Source organism: Bradysia coprophila, unplaced genomic scaffold (assembly GCF_014529535.1).
Source record: "Bradysia coprophila strain Holo2 unplaced genomic scaffold, BU_Bcop_v1 contig_24, whole genome shotgun sequence".
Classification (NCBI taxonomy): Eukaryota; Metazoa; Arthropoda; class Insecta; order Diptera; family Sciaridae; genus Bradysia; species Bradysia coprophila.
In genome coordinates this window covers 2,299,479-2,322,798 of record NW_023503501.1, presented here as the reverse complement: position 1 = coordinate 2,322,798, position 23,320 = coordinate 2,299,479, and the positions used below count along the sequence as shown (strand labels likewise).

Here is a 23,320-nt window from a genome sequence, read left to right as displayed (position 1 = left end):
TTTGTATTTCATGTAACATATTTTACGTAATTTTGTTCTAAGTTTCCTCTCTAGGTATAACTACTCTTAGGTATAAAGCAAGTGCAGAGAGCTAAAAAGGATAAGTAATCCGATCAAACAACGTCATTTGCTTTTCAGGAGAGAGTTTGAGCCAATCAGATGATAGTATTTTCCATACGGAAGAGAAATTAACCTCATAGTAGAGTGTTAAAAGAGCTGAAAAAGAGAAAGAGAAAAGAAAATTATTCAACTGGTCTCGATGGGTTATATGTCCTATGAATATTTGTTTGTAAAAGTCCTAAGAACAAACCAGTTAATTTAACTTATCTCGATGGCGGCAGACTCTTTCTAACATTCTCTTTTAACACTCTATAACTTGAAATTTCGCCACAATCTCTCTAACCGTCCTTTTTTTATAAACAACAATTAATATGTAATTTTGTATTATTCATGGGCGAACTGTTTTATTTATACGATTTAATCAACTTAGTTGTCGGCAGATCTTGGAATAAGAACGTTGTGGAATATATATTCGTTAATGGCTATGAATCTCTCAATTTCGTTGGAATTATGGAGTAAAGGAAAAAGTAAGCTCGACAATAATTGGTTTCATAACGAAAATAATTGAAAATTTGGTGTCAGGTCCTCTACTCGATTCATGGCCATTGTACGGGGACCCTACAACTGTTACGTTGATTTTAATTGCATATGTCGCCTTCGTGTTCTATATAGGACCAAAGGTTATGAAGAAAAGGGAACCGTTCAATTTAAAAAATGTTATAATCTTGTACAATGCACTGCAAGTGTCCTATAATTTTTGGGTACTGGGCAGAGCACTCCTTTATCCGAATTTTTGGTCAAACTTTTTCCAATTTGGTTGTACACAAATGAATACCGAACAAGAACATAGCTATCATACTATGCTTTGCATTGCATTTTGGCATATGACGGTGAATAAAATAATGGACCTCTTGGACACGGTGTTCTTTGTTCTATGCAAAAAACAGAACCACATCACATTCCTACACGTACAGCATCATGTCCTGAGTGTTGGTATTTTATGGCTAAGTGCAAAATATTTCACCGGACAGGAGTTTACTGTGACATTTGTCTGTAACACGATCGTCCACATGATTATGTACTTTTATTATTTAGTTGCTGCGCTGGGCCCTGCATACAAAAAATATCTTTGGTGGAAAAAATATTTGACAATGATTCAAATGGTTCAGTTTGTGATTATAATTTCCTACATGGTCGCATCGTTATGGTTAAGTTGTGGATACAATCGTGCAATTGTTTGGCTTATAATACTCAATGTTTCGCTAAACTTAGTTTTGTTTCTGAAATTTTTCTTCAAAACGTACAATTCAAAAGAGCTGATAAGTGAAAAAGTTACAGTTTGTGGAAATTTAGAGTTTGGCAGTAGTTATAGGGACAATCTGGAAAATGCTGAGTCGGATGTTTATGAAAATTGTAAAAAAGAAATATAGGAAGTTTACATAAAAATATTCCCAGATTGCCTCATTTTATAGGGCATCCCCCATCCCCCTATAAATTAATGTCCAAACAATTAAAAATTTACATTCATTACATTGCATACAGTTACCATAAGACATAATAGGGGTAAACTATTATGGTTTGTAAAGAGTATGTCGATTTTGTAGACTTTTGACATTAAATATATGTGATAAATGTCAAAAGTTCAATAAAATGTCATACTAAAAAACTTTACGAACCATAAGGCTTTACCCCTAATAGATCATCCTCAAGATACGGTACTTTACTACGTAACCTCACTTAAGTTTCGTTAAATGGTTCGTTCATTCAATCAGTTCTATGCTAAAAAGCATTTTTTCCGAATGAGAGGTTTCCAGCACGAGCCGTAGGTAAGTTCTGGAGTCGAATTCGCTAAAAAAAAACCTTTGGAACAACTTTATTAATAAACACAAGTTAGTAAAAGCAATTGTTTACACCGTGTACTGAAATCTATTTTACAGACTGCAAACTGTAAAGGAACATTTTACCTCTTTTCTACATTCTCTTGAATGATTTTTAATATTAATACCGGCTGCTGAAACAACAATTAAGTCTAGAACGTCTTGCATTGCCTTCAGTCTTCTATCTGAATAAAATGACTGCACCAATATAGCTATAATATCACACTTTTCTTACTTGCATATAATGATCATCATAATATGTTTGATGAAAAGACCTAAAGGAAAAAAAAAGTGACACTTACTGAAAAGAATTGCTTTTTGTGGACGAAAAAAAGTTGCAAGCAGGCGGATTCGCGGATTTTACATATTAACGACAAACAAGAATAAAAATTCAATGTTGAAGGGCACTTTCAGAGCTCTTTTTCATTATGGGTAGAAGTTACACGCGGAAAAAAGAGTTGAGAAAGAGTTACAAATCAGGTGGTTGTCCCTCGGTTAATAAGCACACATACATACAATTAGAGTATCTTGTGAATGATACACTAAAAAAAAGAATTATCGCATTTTCGTTTTCAACAGATTGTACACAGTTTCTAGACCCACAAATTTGACAGCCTTGAACAGCCAAGGTCTGTTCCAAAGGAATTTAAGTTGTTAAAAGAGATAAAACCAAAAAAATTATTGTTGACGAAATGTTCACAAAATCTTTGAGGTTATGGTTTTCGTTTGAATTCGGCTTATCAAAAGTCGTTTTTACAGAACGATGGAACAGACCTAGGTAGATATAATGTGGAGGTAATGCCATTCACACGCCCGGCCTAGCACGTAAGCCAATGAGATATATTTTTTTTAAATGGCTTACTATGATTTACATGAGTTTCTATTCCATTTTTGTTTTGTTTGTTTTTAACGAAGAAAAAAGATGGCGTCTGTATCGAGCTTTCGTGACACCGCTCATATGATTCGGTTATATATGATTCGGTTATATATGACATTACCTCCAAACTATATATTTACCGAAGAACAGAGTTATATTGAATGGTATTTTTGGTTTTCGTCCCAGTAAACTGGTCGTTATACGTGTACAACAAAAATTTCGACTGGGGAAAAAAATGACACACAATGTAACAGCTAGCTGTCAGAATCTGTGGGTCTAGAAATATCAGATCCTACGTATCCTGTTTCAGGGTCATTTTTGTCAAAAAAAAAATTCTTGCGGTTTTACTAGTTCCAGTTCAAAATTTGACAAAATAAAGGTAAAATTCGTGAAAACCCAAGATGCTGCCACGTTCTTCTCGATAAAGGCGAAGAAAGACTGACTTTTCACCACAGAGTTGGTAAAATGCAATTTTCAATTGAATCACGAGCCCGTCCTAACGTTTTTCACAACAAAGGCGTCTAAAGTGTGACGTGACAATTTTTGCCACTAAGTTGCAAAAAGTTAATCAGTTCACTCGTTGTCAAACAATATTGCTTGTTTTAAATAATTACCTCAATCGAAAAGAAAGTACAGAATGTTATTATTTTTGGTTGAATAATGCATACTGACATTGATAAGCTGGTAATTTATAATAGATAGACTGCGATTAAGTCTTATAATAATGTCAGATATGATATAGTCGATTCGATACTAAGTCGATAATAAAGATCAAAATTAATTGGTCCCCAGACTGTATGTTTTTTGGTGGCCGTAAACATAGATAGAAATAGTACATTGAATGACAAGGGGCGAAAGTAAAAAAATTCAACCGTGTGCGAGAGTTGATGCCCGCGCCGAAGGCAAGGGCCTCAATCGCACAGGTTGAATTTTTTTACTTTTCCCCCGAGTCGTTCATACTATTTTTTTTGATACCAACATCGAAAGCTGATACGTATCGCAAACAACAGAACAAAATGTTGAAATATGAAGGCATTTATCCATAAAATGCGGGGGTCCAGGGGGCGGCAGCCCCCTGGTATAACAAAAATTTAATTATTTAGCCATCACAACAATAACACACACAAAAATTAACAAATAACTAACAAACCATTAGCAACAAAAAGTATCAACTTCGTATGTTAATTTCAATAAGAGCACTGGCGCACGCTTTATTTCAATTTTGATCGCAGTACACTTATTGACAAGAGTCGACTATTACATTATGTAGTCGACTTTCGCATTATGTATATTGACTTTCGCTTTATGTATTCTTTCTTTCTCCCCGCTCAAACACATAACTTGCATTTTTTTACTTTCGCCCCGGATTTCGAGGGCGAAAGTATCAACTTTCGATGTTGGTATCAAAATAGTACATTACTATGCAAGGGAAGTAAAGTGATATCTCGTATCCAGATGAGAAAAAGTATCCGAGGGCGGCAGCCCGAGGTACTTTTACTCATCGTGATACGAGATATCACTTTATTTCCCGTGTGTAGTACGACGTTTTACTATGCGAGTGATGTAAAGGTTATTGCCTATACATGTAATAGCCTTATTACATGCACCAGCATAGTAAAAATACTTTTGCACTCAGAGGATTTTTTTTTCATGCTTCGGGCCCGAAAATGAGGGCAATTTTTCGAATTTTCTCGGGTTTCCGGCCCTCTGCATGAAAACTCACATGTGCACCTGTTTGGGACGGTTGATTTAAGGCACTTTCGCTTGTAAGCCTCACTTCGTTCGGCCTACAATCCGCGAAATTGCCTAAAATCAATCGTCCAAAACAGGTACACAAATGACTATTAAAAAGAAAATCTTTAAATTCGTTGAAAGTTATCATAAAAAAATCCTTGAAAATCTTAGAAAATCCTTGAACAATAAAAATTCACTCAAAAGGCAGGATGGAAAGTTCAAAGAAACAAGTGTATACTTATGTAAACTTTCTGACGCTACAGTTCAATTGAAAGATTTACTGCTGTCTTGTGTAAGAGGCTAGCGGAAGACAGTTAGTCCACTCTGGCTTTTGGACCGCCGCTAGTTCTCGAGGTCGAAACAGCCTTCTTTTTCTCAATTCATTCACTTAACGTGAGTCCAGGGTAAGGGAAGAGTGTTTAAACGCTGTTTGTTTCTAATTTATTTTATTTTGTTTTTCATTTTGATAGGCATTTCAGCTGTGTAATGAAGAAGGGGAACGCCAGCTCGCTGTGATTCACTTCAGGTTATACTCTTCACTGAGTATATAGTATGCAAAGGACGGATTAGGCTTAGTCCAACCACTGATAGGTTACTAACGGAATGCATAAGGCATATAACCAATATAGAAACTTATGCGCATGGAAATTTTCGTGTGTAAATTGACTGCCTTTGCTAACTAGATTCATGCTGAAAATTATCAATTTTTTCAACTTACAGTAGATAAATCGAATTTTCTGGACTCCCCTTCTGGACTTACACGTCGTAAGTTTGTCCTAACGCCTTACCGAAAAATTCAACTTTTCATCTCTCGTAACAAAATATACTATTTTGATTGATTAAAAAAGACTGCAGTGAGCATTAAATCTCTTTCGAATAAAACGACTTCGGGATCGATGGCGGCAGACTCTTTCTAACATTCTCTTTTAACACTATAACTTGAAATTTCGCCACAATCTCTCTAACCGTCCTTTTTTTATAAACAACAATTAATATGTAATTTTGTATTATTCATGGGCGAACTGCTTTATTTATACGATTTAATCAACTTAGTTGCCGGCAGATCTTGGAATAAGAACGTTGTGGAATATATATTCGTTAATGGCTATGAATCTCTCAATTTCGTTGGAATTATGGAGTAAAGGAAAAAGTAAGCTCGACAATAATTGGTTTCACAACGAAAATAATTGAAAATTTGGTGTTAGGTCCTCTACTCGATTCATGGCCATTGTACGGGGACCCTACAACTGTTACGTTGATTTTAATTGCATATATCGCCTTCGTATTCTATATAGGACCAAAGGTTATGAAGAAAAGGGAACCGTTCAATTTAAAAAATGTTATAATCTTGTACAATGCACTGCAAGTGTCCTATAATTTTTGGGTACTGGGCAGAACAATCCTTCATCCGAATTTTTGGTCAAACTTTTTCCAATTTGGTTGTACACAAATGAATGCCGAACAAGAACATGACTATCATACTATGCTTTGCAATGCATTTTGGCTTATGACGGTGAATAAAATAATGGACCTCTTGGACACGGTGTTCTTTGTTCTATGCAAAAAACAGAACCACATCACTTTCCTACACGTACAGCATCATGTCTTGAGTGTTGGTATTTTATGGCTAAGTGCAAAATATTTCATGGGACAGGAGTATACTGTGACATTTGTCTGTAACACGATCGTCCACATGATTATGTACTTTTATTATTTAGTTGCTGCGCTGGGCCCTGCATACAAAAAATATCTTTGGTGGAAAAAATATTTGACAATGATCCAATTGGTTCAGTTTGTGATTGTAATTGCCTACATGGTCGCATCTTTATGGTTGAGTTGTGTATACAATCGTGCAATTGTTTGGATTATAATACTCAATGCTTCACTCAATTTGGTTTTGTTCCTCAAATTTTATTTCAAAACTTACGATTCAAAAAAGCTGATAAGTGAAAAAGTTACAGTTTGTGAAAATGCTGAGTCGGATGTTTATGAAAATTGTAAAAAAGAAATATAGGAAAAATTCGACACATGTGTGAGAGGATCGATGAATTAGTACGATTAATGACGATAACAATGTAATTGTGAGAAACCCGTAGGGTATGATGAATTAGTTTAGTTAAGTTTGGGATAGCTTTTGTATCCAAAATGTTTTTTGTTGATTCCAGGCGATTGCCATTGATAATGACTATGAAACGTAGTCGAAATATTTGGTAATAAATACTAATGAATGAGCACTACCGACTAAACTTCCTTTAATTAAAATATAGGAAGTTTACATAAAAATATTCCCAGATTGCCTCATTTTGTAGGGCATCCCCCATCCCCCTATAAATTAATGTCCAAACAATGAAAAATTTACATTTATTACATTGCATACAGTTACCATAAGGCATAATAGGGGTAAACCATTATGGTTTGTAAAGTTCGTGAGTATGTCGATTTCGTAGACTATTGACATTAAATATATGGGATAAATGTCAAAAGTTCAATAAAATGTCATACTAACAAACTTTACGAACCATAAGGCTTTATCCCTAATAGATCATCCTCAAGATACGGTACTTTACTACGTAACCTCACTTAAGTTTCGTTAAATGTTTCGTTCATTCATTCAGTTCTATGAGATATTTTTTTACGTGGATGGCATTTCAAACGGCCTTGAAGATGATATATACTCAATGAGTATGTAGCCTTTTGTTACCATAACTCACTCATAGCACTCACTCATACCATAGCCACTTCGAGTAACTCCATATCTCTACTTAGAAACTCTCTTGTGCCAGAGAGCTAAATCGGATGCGAAAAAATTGTTTAAGCGGATGAAGAAAAAGTTGCAAAGCGGACGCATTTCTCTCTTTTCTTAAATTTTTGAACGCTGAAGAGATTAGAATAGGATTAAAAGACAAAAAATAACGTAACTACAGGGACATCAGTAAAATGTAAACATTATTTCACGTACAAAGAATAGCTATTTTCTTAACGTATGCTAAAAAGCATTTTTTCCGAATGAGAGGTTTCCAGCACGAGCCGTAGGTAAGTTCTGGAGTCGAATTCGCTAAAAAACCTTCGGAACAACTTTATTAATAAACACAAGTTAGTAAAAGCAATTGTTTACACCGTGTACTGAACTCTATTTTACAGACTGCAAACTGTAAAGGAACATTTTACCTCTTTTCTACAGGAGTATGATTCTCTTGAATGACTTTTAATATTAATAATGGCTGCTGGATACGTGAACGGACTCCGAACAGAAATGTCATGTTTTCTTTGTGCTCGTGAAAAATGTATCAAAAGTTTCGTTTTTAAATGGGTAGTGATTGTTATTAAAATGTAAAACACAATTCAATCGGAACAATAACACCATTGGTTCACTGATCAATTGGAGGACTCGTGATTGGATTCACGATGTAGCGTATTTTTATGAAAGAAGTACCACACAGCAACATAACCTTAAATACATGCGACACGAAGAACATGACACGACAGACATGAATGTACACGTATCGACCCATTGGACACTGGATGATGATTGCAGAGGTTACCGAAGATTGGATGGTAACAAAAATCGAGCAAATTATGGCCGTATGTTGCAGAATGGTTGATCATCATCGTTTCACTCATTCAAATGTCCTACGAGTGTATCTAAGTTCTGTATATACCGCATACACGGGCTTGTTCAAAGCGTGTGTGGTTGTTTCGGGAGCTAAAAGACGAATCGTATTTGGGAATGTGCTGTTAGCGAGGTTTCACGGAACGCATACCGCATACATGGGTGGCAAGTTCTTACTAGACACCAACTGAACACAGCTGGGACTTGAGAATGGACATGTATTGGCGGGATCACGTGAATGTATCGTTGACAGCATCGCACACCATTTCGAGACTCATTTGGCATACCAATATAGCTGTTGCACGCTATGAGTAGAAAGCGTGCGATTGTGTTAATGCGGGAATATAACTTAGATGCACGCCTAGGCGTGAGAATGATTGACGAGTAATGGTTGGGACAACCGCATCAAACAAAAGCCAAAAATGCCAGCAAATTCCATCATCACATCAACAACAACAGCAATGGGAACACACTCGAAGAGCGCGACACAATGGGCCCAACAAAGATGGCCTCGGTGTCCTTTTCTTATGAATTTATTGTAATTTGTGAGAAAAACTTTTCAATAAAATCAATCAATCAATAACGGCTGCTGAAACAACTAAATTAAGTCTAGAACGTCTTGCATTGCCTTCAGTCTTCTGTCTGAATAAAATGACTGCACCAATATAGCTATAATATCACACTTTTCGTACTTGCATATAATGATCATTATAATATGTTTGATCAAAGCACCTAGCAGGGTAATAGAGATTTTTCGGTGTCAAATAGAGTACTTTTTAGTACGAGTTGCCATTTACATTATATTAGACAGGAGTCGCCGTGAGATGCCGCATTGGAGGCAAATTTGAAAAAGAAAAAGTGGTTACTGCGAAGAATTTTCATTTAACTTTTATTAAAGAATTTACATTCAGTTACGTAATTTAGTTATTTGTATGCAGACTGCTAACGTGATGTTAGATTATTTATTAAAATAATGTACATTTCAGTGATCATATTTTCATTGAAAGAACGTTCGTGCCAATTTTTCGAAAATATCTTGGCTCTTACCGCATTTTAAAGAGTGTAAAAATCTTATAAAATAAAAATGACATTTGACATTGCCAAAATTACCTACTTTATTTTTTTCTATTACCCTGCTTGGTGCTTTGGTTTGATGAAAAGACCTAAAGGGAAAAAAATGTGACACTTACTCCCAAGTAGCATTTCAGAAAAAATAACTTATTCGTTAGAATAACGTTGTAGCAACGTTGTCACAACGGTTTTGCAACCGTTGTTGCCCGGTTATAGTTTAACCTAGGTCAATTAACCGTTGGATAACAGTTAAACAACGAAAAAGTTAAAAATTTAAGGTAGAGCAACTATAATTTTTAACTTTTTCGTTGTTTAACGGTTATCCAACGGTTAATTGACGTAGGTTAAACTATAACCGGGCAACAACGGTTGCACAACCGTTGTGGCAACGTTGCTACAACGTTATTTTAACGAATAAGTTATTTTTTCTGAAATGCTACTTGGGCTGAAAAGAATTGCTTTTTGTGGACGAAAAAAAGTTGCAAGCAGGCGGATTTTACATATTAACGACAAACGAGAATAAAAATTCAATGTTGAAGAACACTTTCAGAGCTCTTTTTCATTATGGGTAGAAGTTACACGCGGAAAAAAGAGTTGAGAAAGAGTTACAAATCAGGTGGTTGTCCCTCGGTTAATGTTTAATAAGCACACATACATACAATTAGAGTATCTTGTAAATGATACACTAAAAAAAGAATTATCGCATTTTCGTTTTCAACAGATTGTACACAATTTCTAGACTCACAAATTTGACAGCCTTGAAACAGACCCTGGAAAGGGGCGAATTTCTCGCTTACCTCTTAAATAAAAGTGGAACTCGTGTGATTACGGCCCTCGCTTCGCTCTGGCCGCAAAGTTCACACTCGTCCAAACTTTAATTTTTTTCTTATCATCGATACAAAAATTTTTTTGGAATAAATCCTAAAATATTATTCCAGTATATTCCATTAACGAACTTAACCCAAAAATTTCTTTTTTGAGTATTTATAATTTTCTTTTGTGGAAAACCATTAAGAATTACTCAACTTAAACACGATAATATCACGGGACGATACAAAAATTCTCTTGGGAATATCTCTCTGATCCCCCGACCGTTATATTATAGCCCATCTTTGAACTTATTAAAAAAAAATATTTTGGAAATCCATCGAAAACTACTCGAGTTATCGTGGAATCAAGCGACAAGACAAAAATTCTTTTGAGAATATCTCTAAGATCACCCGTCTGTTATAGTCCATCTTCGAACTTAACCTCAGGAATTCAATTCCCCGTCGATTAAAACAAAGTTTTTGGAAATCCGTTGAGAATTACTTAAGTTATCGTGTTATCAAGAAACAAGACAAAAATTCTTTTGGGAATATCTCTAAGATCACCCGTCCGTTACGACCCATCTTCGAACTTAACCTCATCAATTTAATTCGCTGTCGATTAATAAAAAGTTTTTGGAAATTCATCGAACACTACTCGAGTTATCGTGGAATCAAGCGACAAGACAAAAATTCTTTTGGGAATATCTCTAAGATCCCGTTACGACCCATCTTCGAACTTAACCTGAGGAATTTAATTCCCATTGAAATAAAAAAAAACTTTTTGGAAATCCGTTGAAAACTACTTGAGTTATCGTGTTATCAAGGGACGAGACAAGAATTCTTTTGGGAATATCTGTAAGATCACCCGACCGTCATAGCCCATCTTCGAACTTAACCTCAGGAATTCAATTCCCCGTCGATTAAAAAAAAAGTTTTTGGAAATCCGTTGAGAATTAGTCAAGTTATCGTGTTATCAAGGAATCATCATTGATGATTCATCAAAGTGTGACAAACATTTTCTATATTTAAGGTTTTTGGTCATACATTCATGCATTTTCAATCATAGTAGTAAACATTGTGTGACAAACATTTTAGGGTTAATGACTATTTATTTATTCAAAGCGAAAAAAAAGACTGCTCGCATACATTTTGAGGTGTTTATCATCCATAAGACCCATGACTTTCAGTCAAGGGTATAATAAATTAAATAGAAAACAGATTTGAAAATTGTTCTTTTGTCTAAAATTTGATATTAAAATTCTTTGGGAATCGTAACAGCAAGCATAACTGCATTAAACAGCCTCGATGAAGCGGGTAACAGTGGCAGAGTCGTTTTGTCGTTGCGTCATATTGCGACAAAGTGGTTCAACGAAAAAGTGACAGTTGTGAAAATTCTAAATTATTTTTTTTTGTTTTGATGTGGTTGATTGTGATGATTTTTCGTTTTGTGTGTGAAAAAGTGTGCAAAATTATGATTTTATTATATTAATAATTGATTAATAATGTGCCACCCGTGACAGTGTTCTCATAAATAATAAAATCGGTGTTAAATGTTTTCAAAAACGAAAAATTCCATGGCCAATGTTCTCGTTCTCATAAACATTAAAATTGGTTTTATGTGAATAGATCCAAAGAAATTGTTACGTTGAGATACGAACCTAGGAAAGCACTCCAACGACCTGATTCATTTCATATGATCCCGTCGGTCTAGATTCTAGATCTGAGATTTTTTCTGATTCAGTTAATGTGAAGAGATTTTCTCTGATTAAATTCCTGTGATCAATCAAAAGCCTCAACCCAACATGATTTTAATTAGACTTTCTTGTTTCAGGCCAGGTTTGATCTGTTGCGAGCATTAATTATGAAAATATTTATTATTTCTTGTGTTCAATCAATTAAAATCGAATTCTTGAAAATTAACATTCAAAAATGTTGCGCTAAAAAAATCCAAATTTTACGACAGATCCACTTTGTCGCATTTTCTCATGTCGCATATTTCTGTCTCTGCCACTGTTACCCGCTTCATCGAGGCTGTTTAAACTGCATGAGCTGAGCAGGCATTTATAAATCATATTCTTATCTTATTCCTGACCAGATTCTGTTTTCATGATTGAGCTCAATCATGAGCTGCACTTATAGAAAGAGTTGAATTTATTTACTATGTCAAATTGTAATTTGGCGAAAAAGAATGTTCCGAATCTGCGAGCGAACTTCCGTTTCGTTTTAAAGAAAACCCTTTAGTTGAAATGATGATGATGAAGATTTCAAATGGACGGCTCTTAGTGTTTCTCTAATTTTTATTCTATATCCTGCAAAGCATTAGTTGTAGCTACTGCGTCCAGCAACGTTTTGATCATTCTTAGGCGACAAGTTTTTTTTCTAATGGTGCTCCGCACTTTACATCAAACTGATGCAAATTCCTTTATGAGGAGAAAACAAAATCACATTAACTTCACTATTATTCACAATAACATTTAGATCAATTTTGTCGTTGAATTTAATGATCAACATTTTGCTGGCGAGCATTTTAGATGAGACACATAAATAAACAAACTTCTGATACATATCACGACAAGCACACAATATGTTTTAAAAGACAATAGAAGCGATGACGGACGTCGGGTGGCGAAATGTACAAATATGTTTTACGTTCTTTTGTTTGTTGAGACGTACTGAACGCTTTCCTATATCGATCACTGATACAATAGTACATTGAATGACAAGGGGCGAAAGTAAAAAAATTCAACCGTGTGCGAGAGTTGGAGCCCGCGCCGAAGGCAAGGGCTCTAATCGCACAGGTTGAATTTTTTTATTTTTCCCCCGAGTCGTTCATACTATTTTTTTTGATACCAACATTGAAAATTGATACGTATCGCAAACATCGCAACAAAATGTTGAAATAAAAAGGCATTTAGCCAGAAAATGCGGGGGTCCAGGGGGCGGCAGCCCCCTGGTATATAAAAAATTTAATAATTTAGCCATCACAACAATAACACACACAAAAATTAAGATATAACTAACAAATCATTCAGTAACAAAAAGTATCAACTTTGTATGCTAATTTCAATAAGAACACTGGCGCACAGTGTTTTACAATTTTGATCAAAGTATTCTGCATAATATGAGCGGATTTTGTTGACAACTCGAATCATTTCTCTCATTTTCTGTGACGTCAGTCACTTTCGCTGTTCGTTCAGTTGCGTTCGCTCTTCGTTAAGTACTTTCTCCCCGTGGGATGCATTTTTTTACTTTCGCCCCTCATATGCGGGGCGAAAGTATCATTTTTCAATGTTGGTATCAAAAAAAACCTCTTTTTTCAAACTCAAACGGTTTATATTGCTGAAAGATACTCTTAATTTAGAAGCCTAATGTAATAATTAAAAACCAAGCGAAAATGTAGCCAAAACCAAAATTTAGTTTATCCACCCCATATCACATTTTGAAATCGTGACTGCAGCGCCGTCATTGTGACCGCTGTGTTAACTAAATTTAAATTTGTGGATTCCATTGTTGTGGGATAAAGTGTGGGTTAAATACAATTATTACCTTTGGAAAACCCGGAAACTAAATTTCTTCGACTAATATGACTCTGGAAAGTCAAACAAATTTCATAAAATTTATTCCAAAATCTCATATTTTAAAACTCCTGAAATGCTCCTTAAATTATCGAAATATCCTCCTTTATTCCTTAAAAAGGAGGCCGAATTTTGAGTGGGCTCCCTGTGTTTTTAACGAAGAGAGAAGATGGCGTCTGTATCGAACTTTCGTGACACCGCTCCTCTGATTCGGTTATATATGACATTACCTCCAAACGCTCCAAACTATATATTTACCGAAGAACAGAGTTATATTGAATGGTATTTTTGGTTTTCGTCCCAGTAAACTGGTCGTTATACGTGTACAACAAAAATTTCGATTGGGGAAAAAAATGTCACACAATGTAACAGCTAGCTGTCAGAATCTGTGGGTCTAGAAATATCAGATCCTACGTATCCTGTTTCAGGGTCATTTTTGTCTAAAAAAAAATTCTTGCGGTTTTACTAGTTCCAGTTCAAAATTTGACAAAATAAAGGTCCTGACGTTTTTTACAACAAAGGCGTCTAAAGTGTGACGTGACAATTTTTGCCACTAAGTTGCAAAAAGTTAATCAGTTCACTCGTTGTCAAACAATATTGCTTGTTTTAAATAATTACCTCAATCGAAAAGAAAGTACAGAATGTTATTATTTTTTGTTGAATAATGCATACTGACATTGATAAGCTGGTAATTTATAATAGATAGACTGCGATTAAGTCTTATAATAATGTCAGATATGATATAGTCGAATCGATACTAAGTCGATAATAAAGATCAAAATTAATTGGTCCCTAGACTGTATGTTTTTTGGTGGCCGTAAACATAGATAGAAAACATAGCTAACGCCGACCCGTACGAAACACCTATTCGTATCAAAAGCCTTTAATGTGAAACACTTTATTTCTCTTACTTCATTTTCTTCTCTGCTGAAAAACTATTCTTCCTTTTAAATCACTTACATTATCCACTCTTTGCCTTGTTATCATATACAATTAAATTGCCGGAGGCAATATAGACAGCCCCGTACGAAGTCAAATTTCAAAAATTCCTATTTAAACAGCTATATACCGCTATATTTACCTATATTTCACTGTAAATAAACATTTCACAGAGGAATATCCTATTATATAGCTCTATATGCCTGTATTTAGCTCAATATAGCTGTATATAGGTATATATAGATGTCCATATATGGAATCTCTGAAACCCCTCACACTTAACACATTATTTCCATGTTAACAGAAACTCTCTAAGCATCATTTTTCCCACTTTATATTACTTTTAATAAAATCCAATATGGCCGCCGGCAGCCATTTTGTTAGGAGACCGGAAATAGTACCGACGCTCACTCCAATAGTACCGATAAGAGCTCACTCCAAGAGACCTAGCTCACGCTCCGGAGAACATAATTTCATAAACTTTTTTTTCCCTGATTGGTACGGTCAATACCTATCTAAACTGCTTGCCGTCCTGTGTCTGTTCCACACCAAGGGGTCTAACTCACGAGTCGGTCATCCGATTTCCATAAACTTTTTTTTTTCGATCGGTACTGTAAATACCTTTTATTTGACGTATCACTTACAAGTTTAACGTTTAAATGTCCGGAGATATCTTCGAAAAACCGTAAAGCACTTATTGGGCCACAGCTCGGGAGGGGTCGACCCAAAATCACTCATCTTCGAACTTAGCCTGTCTTTTGACATTACCAAACGGGAAAAAAAAGAATTTTCAAAATCGGATGCGTTTTACTCAAGTTATCGTGCAGACAGACAGACGGACAGACGGACAGACGGACATTTTTTTTTCGCGGATTTGGCATCTCTAGACAACCACAATAGGTTTCCCCTTACTCAGGGAGTCCAATTCGACGTGTTACAAACGTATGCGTAAACCTATAAGACCCCAGTACTTCGTACGGGTCTAAAAATATCACTTGAAAAAATTCGGACCATCATTATCACAGTAAGTGTTACGAATGCTCACAGCATTTCCTCGCTGAATTGCTATTGAGATACGCTGAAAAAATTCGAAATTAGACTCCGCGGCTCACCCGTTTGGCGTTTCATTAACTTTCCCAGTTTATACAAAAATATCACAGTTTCCGGTCCAATTGATCCAAAAGATTCAAAAGCTAGTGGCGTGAAACTGAATTGATTCTTCAAGTCGATGTAATGGTTGTGCTTGTCTCGTTCCGCTTGGGCGGCAGCTGCTCCGCTATTGTTCGATGTTGCATTGATGATTGACGTCGCCACAGTGTCGACAACCGTAACGTCCCAAATCAACGATCGTCCATGACTCCAGGGATAGCTGGTCAGTCCATCCGGCCGTCGAGAAAAACCCGACGGTTCGCGTATATTTGGGAAACCCGCTGCACTGAAGGCCATAGATATTATCTTGTGATGGCCCGTGATGGCCATCAGCATTGACTAATCTGCCACACACGCACACGTGAGGCAGGTACACAGTGTTTCCCAGGCGAAGAGCTACTGCAATCCTTGCCACATCGGTGTCCAGCAAAAGTCCAAGTTGGTGGGATGGAACTGCTTGCAGCCACTTAGATGATGGTTGCTCCAAAAAGTTGTCAAATTATAATTTCGCTATATTTTGGTTCATGTTTGGGACAATCATCACTAGTGGACCGAAACTCATTAGAATCCAAGATGCTCAAGAAAAGTTTAATAGTTTCCATATATTTGGGCTTGAAGTTTCGTTCGTCACAGGACAGGTCATGGATCGCTGCATCTATTACTATTTCGAAATATCACTTAAATCACTGTCCGGTTTAAGTATTGTGATCTAAAAGTAGAGTCCCGAAAGCTTGTGAGTCAAATTTTCGTTACTAGTTAGCCTGTGATTTTTAATAGCCAGGCTATACAGCGGATGCTATTCGACACCCACCTTTGGGAGCCCAAAGGTAGGTGTCGAATTGCATCCGCTGTGTTGCCTGGCTAATCGACACCAGTGTCAATTAGCATCTACTGTGTTGTGACTAATCGACACCAGATCCAAATAGCATCCACTGTGTTGTCTGGCTATTCGCCACCGTTGTCAAATAGCATTCAATGTGTTGCTTGGCTATTCGCATCCGGTGTCGAATAGCCACACAACACAGTGCATGTTATTTGACACCGGTGTCGAATAGCATCGGCCTAGAAACATTGTAAAGAATCGCAAGCGTGAGCATTTATTCAAATCGAGTCTTTTACTTGCCAGTCCGATATTGAGTGATATTAATTACGAATGGAAAATTACGAACTAAAAATGATAGACACATGTTTTGTACATCTCTCGGACTGGCAAGTAAAATACTCGATTTGAATATTATTGGTGTTATGCATAACTGGCCATTTAGAGAGCGACGTATTGCGTCAAAATTGACAGAATTCTTTTGTTCTAATGTCAATTTTGACACTAGACGTTGCCCATAGCTCGCTCTCTAAATGGCATATAACTAAATACTTGTGCACGGAAATTTTGGTGGATAAATCAACTGTATTTGCTAACTAGATTGATGCTTTATATTATGAATATGTTCAACCTACAGTAGATAAAATACGTTTTTGCGCTTGAAGACTGAAATTCGACCGATTTCGACACAAAAACTGCGATCGAAAAATTTAATTTTCTGGACTCCCCGGCAAAAAATGGATTTTCATATATATATTTCTTCAGTACACGTCGTAAGTTTGTCCTAACGCCTTACCGAAAAATTCAACTCGTAACTATACTATTTTGATTGATTGAAAAAGACTGCATTGCGCATTAAACCTCTTTCGAATAAAACGACTTCGGGATCGAGCAAAACGCCTTTACGTTACCTTTAATAAAAATATAAATTTCCTAGGATCAAACAAAATCATCATCATTTTTGGTTTATTTGCTAAATCACAACAAAAAATCACTAAATCGTACAGTCAAAGGCAGTCAATTTTCAGCATAAATTAGGTTCAGCTGTTTTTCAGCTGATCCATACAAACAATCACAACCGTTTATACGTCTAAATACGGTTTTACCACTATCATGCGCGTGCGTGTAGCAGCTTCAACCATATGAACAAGGAAAACCAGTTTTGATTGTATGTGTGGATCAGCTGAAAAACAGCTGAAGCAAATTTATGCTGAAAATTGACTGTAAAGAAACGCCAAGAAAAATCGCCATAGTTCGAAACGATTTTTGTATTTGTTTTTTAGCGATTCTTCACGGGAATCATGGTAAATATTGATATTAAATTTTAAATTTCGAAAGCTTCTACAAATTCATAACCTTAACCCATAATTTATAATTTTACTTGCAGCACTCTCGGCAAAATAAAAGTCTCCAAACAAGGACGTAATGTATCTATCATTACCTCGCAATCTATCTAACATGACCCTTATATTTTGATTAATTATGACAAAAATTGAATTCATTACGATTCAATCAATGTATAATTTTCATTAGTTGTATTTAGTTTCTAGCAAAGGTAAGTCGGCAGAGTTTATATTCGCTGATGTCTACGGAATATACATCACAATTATGGAAGAATGGAGAAAGTAAGCTCAACAAAACTAATTCGTATATTTGTAACCCAAATAATTATGAACTTTGTGTCCAGATCTTGTACTGCATTCATGGTCTTTGTTCGGGGATTCGTATACCGTTCCTCTTATTTTGGTGGCTTACCTCAGCTTTGTAGTGTACATAGGACCCAAATTTATGAAAAGCAGAGTGCCATATAATTTAAAAATTCTCATCATTTTGTACAATGCGATGCAAGTGTTGTATAATTTCTGGGCCGTGCAATCATCATTATTTGAACCGAGATTTTGGAAAAATATCTTCCAATTTAACTGTGCACAAATGCATCCGCAGGAAAGGCATGACTACGATATCTTGCTATGTTTCGGATTTTGGCATATAATGGTGAATAAATTATTGGACCTGTTGGACACGGTCTTCTTCGTTTTATGCAAAAAACAGAACCATGTCACTTTCCTTCACGTACAGCATCATGTTATGAGTGTTGGGATAGTGTGGATATGCGGAAAATATTTCCCCGGACACGAATTTTCAGTTGCATTCTTGTGCAATACGATCGTTCATACGATTATGTACTTTTACTATTTGGTTGCTGCGTTGGGTCCCGCATTCAAAAAATATCTTTGGTGGAAGAAATATTTGACAATTATTCAAATGGTTCAATTTGTGATTATCGGCGTATATGGGCTTGCATCGTTACGGTTGAGTTGTGGATATGATCATCGAATCGTTTACCTTATACTATTTAATGCTACCCTGAACTTCGGTTTGTTCTTGAAATTTTTCTTGAAAACGTACAATCCAAAAAAGCAGACAATTGAATAAGTATTCTAAGAACGAGCTGTTAGAAGGATTTAACTAAAATACAGGAACTGAACATTGGTACCGAGGATATTGTTTCTTTTGATAATCCATGCGCCATTTAAGCGCATGACTGCATGGACCTCAGCATCTGCCATGAGCCATTAATAAATAATTGCTTGTTATATTTTGTGCTTCGGATAAGTCTAGTGTTTTCCGATGCTGGTCAATGTCAAAAATACCTTTTGAACCTTCCTACAGGATTTCCATGTAATATGCAAATTTTCATACAAAATGGATTCTCTGACTGAGAAGATTATTATCTAAATCCGCGCAGCGAAAATTTTTCGTTCTTTAGGTTTGAGCTGTATCAAATTTACTTAAATAAGAGCTGAAAGAAGAGCTGAAAAAAGGGGACAAAGACGACGTCTTCTTCAAAAGAGTGATGTTCTTAGAATTTTTGTAAAAAAGAAGAATGAGATGAAAAAAGAAGACATGTCCTCTAAAAAGAGGACGAATGGGCACCCTATCTTAAAGACGATATTATCACCCAGAATAATGTGATATTTTGTTGCCCAGTAGGTTATTATAATCTTTTAGTCGATTTTATCATCTTCCGGTCGATATTATCAGATATTATCGTCGTCAGGCCGATATTATTGTCTTCAGGCCAATGTTATCATCTAGGACGAAAAAACATCAATTATCTGCCAGTAAAATAATATCGATTTGAAGCCAATAATATCGTCCCGGGTAATTCCCTTGACTGAAAGTCAGGGTCTTATGACATAAAATAACCTGAAATGTCCGTAACGCTAAGTTCACGAAAATTGACGAAAAACATTAGATAGAAAAAACGTCCGTAACTGTTCTGGTGTAACACTTGTTACCGCGATAACTCGAGTAACTCTTAACCGATTTTCAAAATTTTAATCGACGTAGAATGAAAATCATGATGCTAAGTTCTTAGATGGGCAATATTGTAGTAGTGAGATGGTAGTAATTTTCATTCGAATTTTTTTCCTTGGTACCGCGAAAATTTCAGTGATTTTCAATTTTTTTGATTGAATTAAAATTGGGAGGTTGGAGTTGTACTTTCACTTATACTTTCAAGCAGAAAAGTTAGTCTTCCAAAGTTAATGGATTTTTTATTGGACTAGTAACAGATTATATTAGATCTGAGACAATCTTTGCGTCAAATTGTATTCTTAAAAGAATTTTTCACTTGCTAGAAAGGATTATGAAAGAGTATATTTGAAGGAGTGTGAACTTTGCGGCCAGAGCGAAGCGAGGACCGAAATTCACACGAGTTTTATTTATTCAAGAGGTAGGCAAGAAGTATGCCAGCGCTTTTTTAGTATACAATGTAGGAGTAAAACATCTCTCGCTGAACCTTCTACTCACAGCCCAATTTATTTGTTCAATTAAATTAGATTTGAGTAAAGCATGAGATGGCTGCTGATTTATAAACGGTGAAAATACGTGAAAATCCGTGAAAATAAATGATAAGCATTGACAAATTGACATCATTTTTTCATCAATAATTTTGTGATCTTAAAACACCAGCTCATTAAAAAATGCTAAGAAAATTAAGACTGGAATTGTTGACAAATTTGGTGCCTAGTATTATTGACTTTGAGAAGAGTGTCAAATAATAGTACATTACTCATCAATGGGGCAAATGATGGAAATGGTGCTTCTTGTGTAAAATTTTCCGATCGAGGCGTAAACACACAAGAAGTACCATTTCCACCATTTGCCCCATGGATAAGAAATGTACCATTACTCTATCTATTCTAGTACTCCTGTTAAAAATTTGTTAGAACATGTTAAGTTACGTTTTCCCCCTCCCTCTTATAGCGTGTCGTTATTTGTGTACGACTGTTTTATCCAATATTTTATTCTATTAAAATCAGTCGAAAAACTCTTAGTCTTAAATTTGTAGATCTTCGCTTCCTCAGTTCCTAAAAAATATTGGAAAAATTTTGTAGCACATGGACATGCGTCACGTCCGTTTACTAACCAGCATGCATATAACATATGTACATCTAGATCACAAAAATATTGCTTGCTCAAAACAATTTCAAGATCAATGGCCACTCATAGTTTTCTTTCCACTTTACTATACGTACTGATTTTGATAAGCTGGAAATTGCAATAGAGAAATAGCGGCCTTCACTTCACTTATAATAATAATTAATTTCATTAGATATTCCATCAACAACTATCAAGAGTCAATGAACGAATAAAGGTTTTTTTTGGTGTATCAAGAGTCTTAAGTCTGGAAGCTTCACGAAATGACATCCTTAAAATGTTTGTTTTCTGGAACTTATCAAGTTTTTAATACCACAAATTGCAAAGGTTTGCAATACTGTTCGATAGACACTTACAGACGCAGACGGTGGTGTCACAGATTGTTCTAATTCATGTTGGACGGACTAACACACAACTAAATCCACGATATATTAGTCCAACTCTATAAATAGACAGCTTATAACGTAAACCTATTATGATTTATACCTTCAAATGTCTAGACTCACAATCTCTCTAATGACTTTTACTTTCTAAACATTATTGCGGTCCTGTCCACGATCACTTCAGGTCTGTGGTGTTTTTTTTACTTATCTGTAAACAGATTGGTTTACGGTAACGCATTAATGAATACAGTTGAATTCAGTTTTCTGCACGAGGCAGTTGGAAGAGTTACATCTTGGTCATGATTACGAATTTTTTAACATTACCAGAACTATGGACGAAGGGAAAAAGTAAGTTCAGTAAATAATTTTCCAACCAAAATAATTATAAATTTTCTGTTAGGCCCTCTTCTCGACTCATGGCCATTGTACGGGGACCCGTCATCCGTTGCACTGATTTTAGCTGCATACATCGCCTTCGTACTATACTTAGGACCATTGTTCATGAAAAACAGGCAGCCATTCAATTTAAAAAATGTCATCATTTTGTACAACGCACTGCAAGTGTTCTACAATTTTTGGGTTCTGGCCAGGCCAGCCCTTGAACCATGTGCATGGAAATATTTTTTCAGTTTCGGCTGTGCAGAAATGACTCCACAACAGGAGCGTGACTATGAGATGTTAATATGTGTTACATTCTGGCATATGACGGTGAATAAAATAATGGACCTGTTGGACACGGTGTTCTTCGTTCTATGCAAGAAACAAAATCACATCAGTTTTCTTCACGTCCAGCATCACGTTTTAAGCGTTGCCATATTATGGATAGTTGGAAAATATTTCACCGGACAAGAATTGACAGTGACATTCGGCTGTAACACGATTGTCCACATGATTATGTACTTTTATTATTTGGTTGCTGCGCTTGGTCCTGCATACAAAAAATATCTTTGGTGGAAGAAGTATTTGACAATGCTTCAAATTAGTCAGTTTCTGATTATAATTGTCTATATGCTTGCTTCGTTATGGTTGAGTTGTGGATACAATCCTGCAATTGTTTGGCTTATAATACTCAATGCTTCCCTCAATTTGGCTTTGTTCCTGAAATTTTATTTCAATACTTACGATTCAAAAAAGCTGATAAGTGACAAAATTGCAGTGTGTTCAAGTTTGCAGTTTAGCAGTAATTACACGGAAAACCAACAAATCGAAAAATCGGATATCAATGAAAATTGTAAGAAAGAAATGTAGAATTTTGTACTGGAGGTGAAATTTTTCTTTGTGTCTAAACCAAGCAATTTTTGTAAAGTGTGAGAATTTATATATAAATAGTAAGATGTCATTCATAAATTACGTTATTACGCAACACATTAGTGTGTGAACGCTATCGTAACTGTCCATTATATTTTTGGAAAGTCAAATAAATTTTGCGCGACAAATAAAATTATTTATACAAACGAGTGATAAATGCTCTTTTTGGCACTAGATGTGTAGAGTGCCACAGGCCGAGTGTGACAATACACATCGTGTTCCTAAAAAAGCATTTATCATCGAGTTGTATACAATGTTTTTCGCAATAAAGGCAACGGAAAGTCCTACTTTTCATCACTTGTTGCGAAAATGTTTATTTTTGCGATACGTAATTAATGAACGATCGCTAATACTTTCAACATTCCAACATCCGATTTTGTGCTTGCGATATCATCGTTCGTGTATTTACCATTACCATACATAAGTTGTTGTATATATTGCATGTGGAAAGAATAGCATAAAGTGGATTGAAATGGCTCGTATAATTGTCACACTGCATAGAAAAATATTAAAATGTTATTAGGTGTACTAAATTCATACTCGGTAGTTGTTATGGGCTGTAATCAAATTTGAATAAAAATCAGAAATTTAAGAAAAAGTCATTCAAAAAAAGGTGTGAAGCGACATTGTTAAGGTTTAAAGACCACCCATTTCTTCACTCA

General features: G+C 35.6%; 2 protein-coding genes and 2 long non-coding RNA genes across 4 annotated transcripts; all 4 read left to right on the top strand.

Annotated features, from left to right (window-relative positions):
- The first annotated feature begins 470 nt into the window (after positions 1 to 470).
- LOC119077821 lies at positions 471 to 1,501 on the top strand. Its single transcript, XR_005087886.1, has 2 exons — positions 471 to 587; positions 643 to 1,501. It is a non-coding gene; the product is annotated as an uncharacterized LOC119077821 (long non-coding RNA).
- A 4,103-nt stretch (positions 1,502 to 5,604) lies between these two features.
- LOC119077820 lies at positions 5,605 to 6,806 on the top strand. The gene is made up of 3 exons (XR_005087885.1): positions 5,605 to 5,698; positions 5,754 to 6,645; positions 6,714 to 6,806. It is a non-coding gene; the product is annotated as an uncharacterized LOC119077820 (long non-coding RNA).
- An 11,263-nt stretch (positions 6,807 to 18,069) lies between these two features.
- On the top strand, positions 18,070 to 19,018 carry LOC119077819 (elongation of very long chain fatty acids protein AAEL008004-like). The gene is made up of 2 exons (XM_037185128.1): positions 18,070 to 18,146; positions 18,209 to 19,018. The coding sequence occupies exons 1-2, from the start codon at positions 18,104 to 18,106 to the stop codon at positions 18,955 to 18,957; spliced, it is 792 nt and encodes a 263-aa protein (XP_037041023.1). The 5' UTR covers positions 18,070 to 18,103; the 3' UTR covers positions 18,958 to 19,018.
- A 2,569-nt stretch (positions 19,019 to 21,587) lies between these two features.
- LOC119077818 (elongation of very long chain fatty acids protein 7-like) lies at positions 21,588 to 22,789 on the top strand. The gene is made up of 2 exons (XM_037185127.1): positions 21,588 to 21,698; positions 21,751 to 22,789. The coding sequence occupies exons 1-2, from the start codon at positions 21,650 to 21,652 to the stop codon at positions 22,596 to 22,598; spliced, it is 897 nt and encodes a 298-aa protein (XP_037041022.1). The 5' UTR covers positions 21,588 to 21,649; the 3' UTR covers positions 22,599 to 22,789.
- Positions 22,790 to 23,320: the final 531 nt, after the last annotated feature.

Excerpts from the sequence above, each read along its gene's own strand:
- LOC119077818 (XM_037185127.1), top strand. The coding sequence starts at position 21,650 with ATGATTACGAATTTTTTAACATTACCAGAACTATGGACGAAGGGAAAA. Across the intron at positions 21,699-21,750 it reads ACTATGGACGAAGGGAAAAA|GCCCTCTTCTCGACTCATGG; the intron begins GTAAGTTCAGTA and ends ATTTTCTGTTAG.
- LOC119077819 (XM_037185128.1), top strand. The coding sequence starts at position 18,104 with ATGTCTACGGAATATACATCACAATTATGGAAGAATGGAGAAA. Across the intron at positions 18,147-18,208 it reads ATTATGGAAGAATGGAGAAA|ATCTTGTACTGCATTCATGG; the intron begins GTAAGCTCAACA and ends CTTTGTGTCCAG.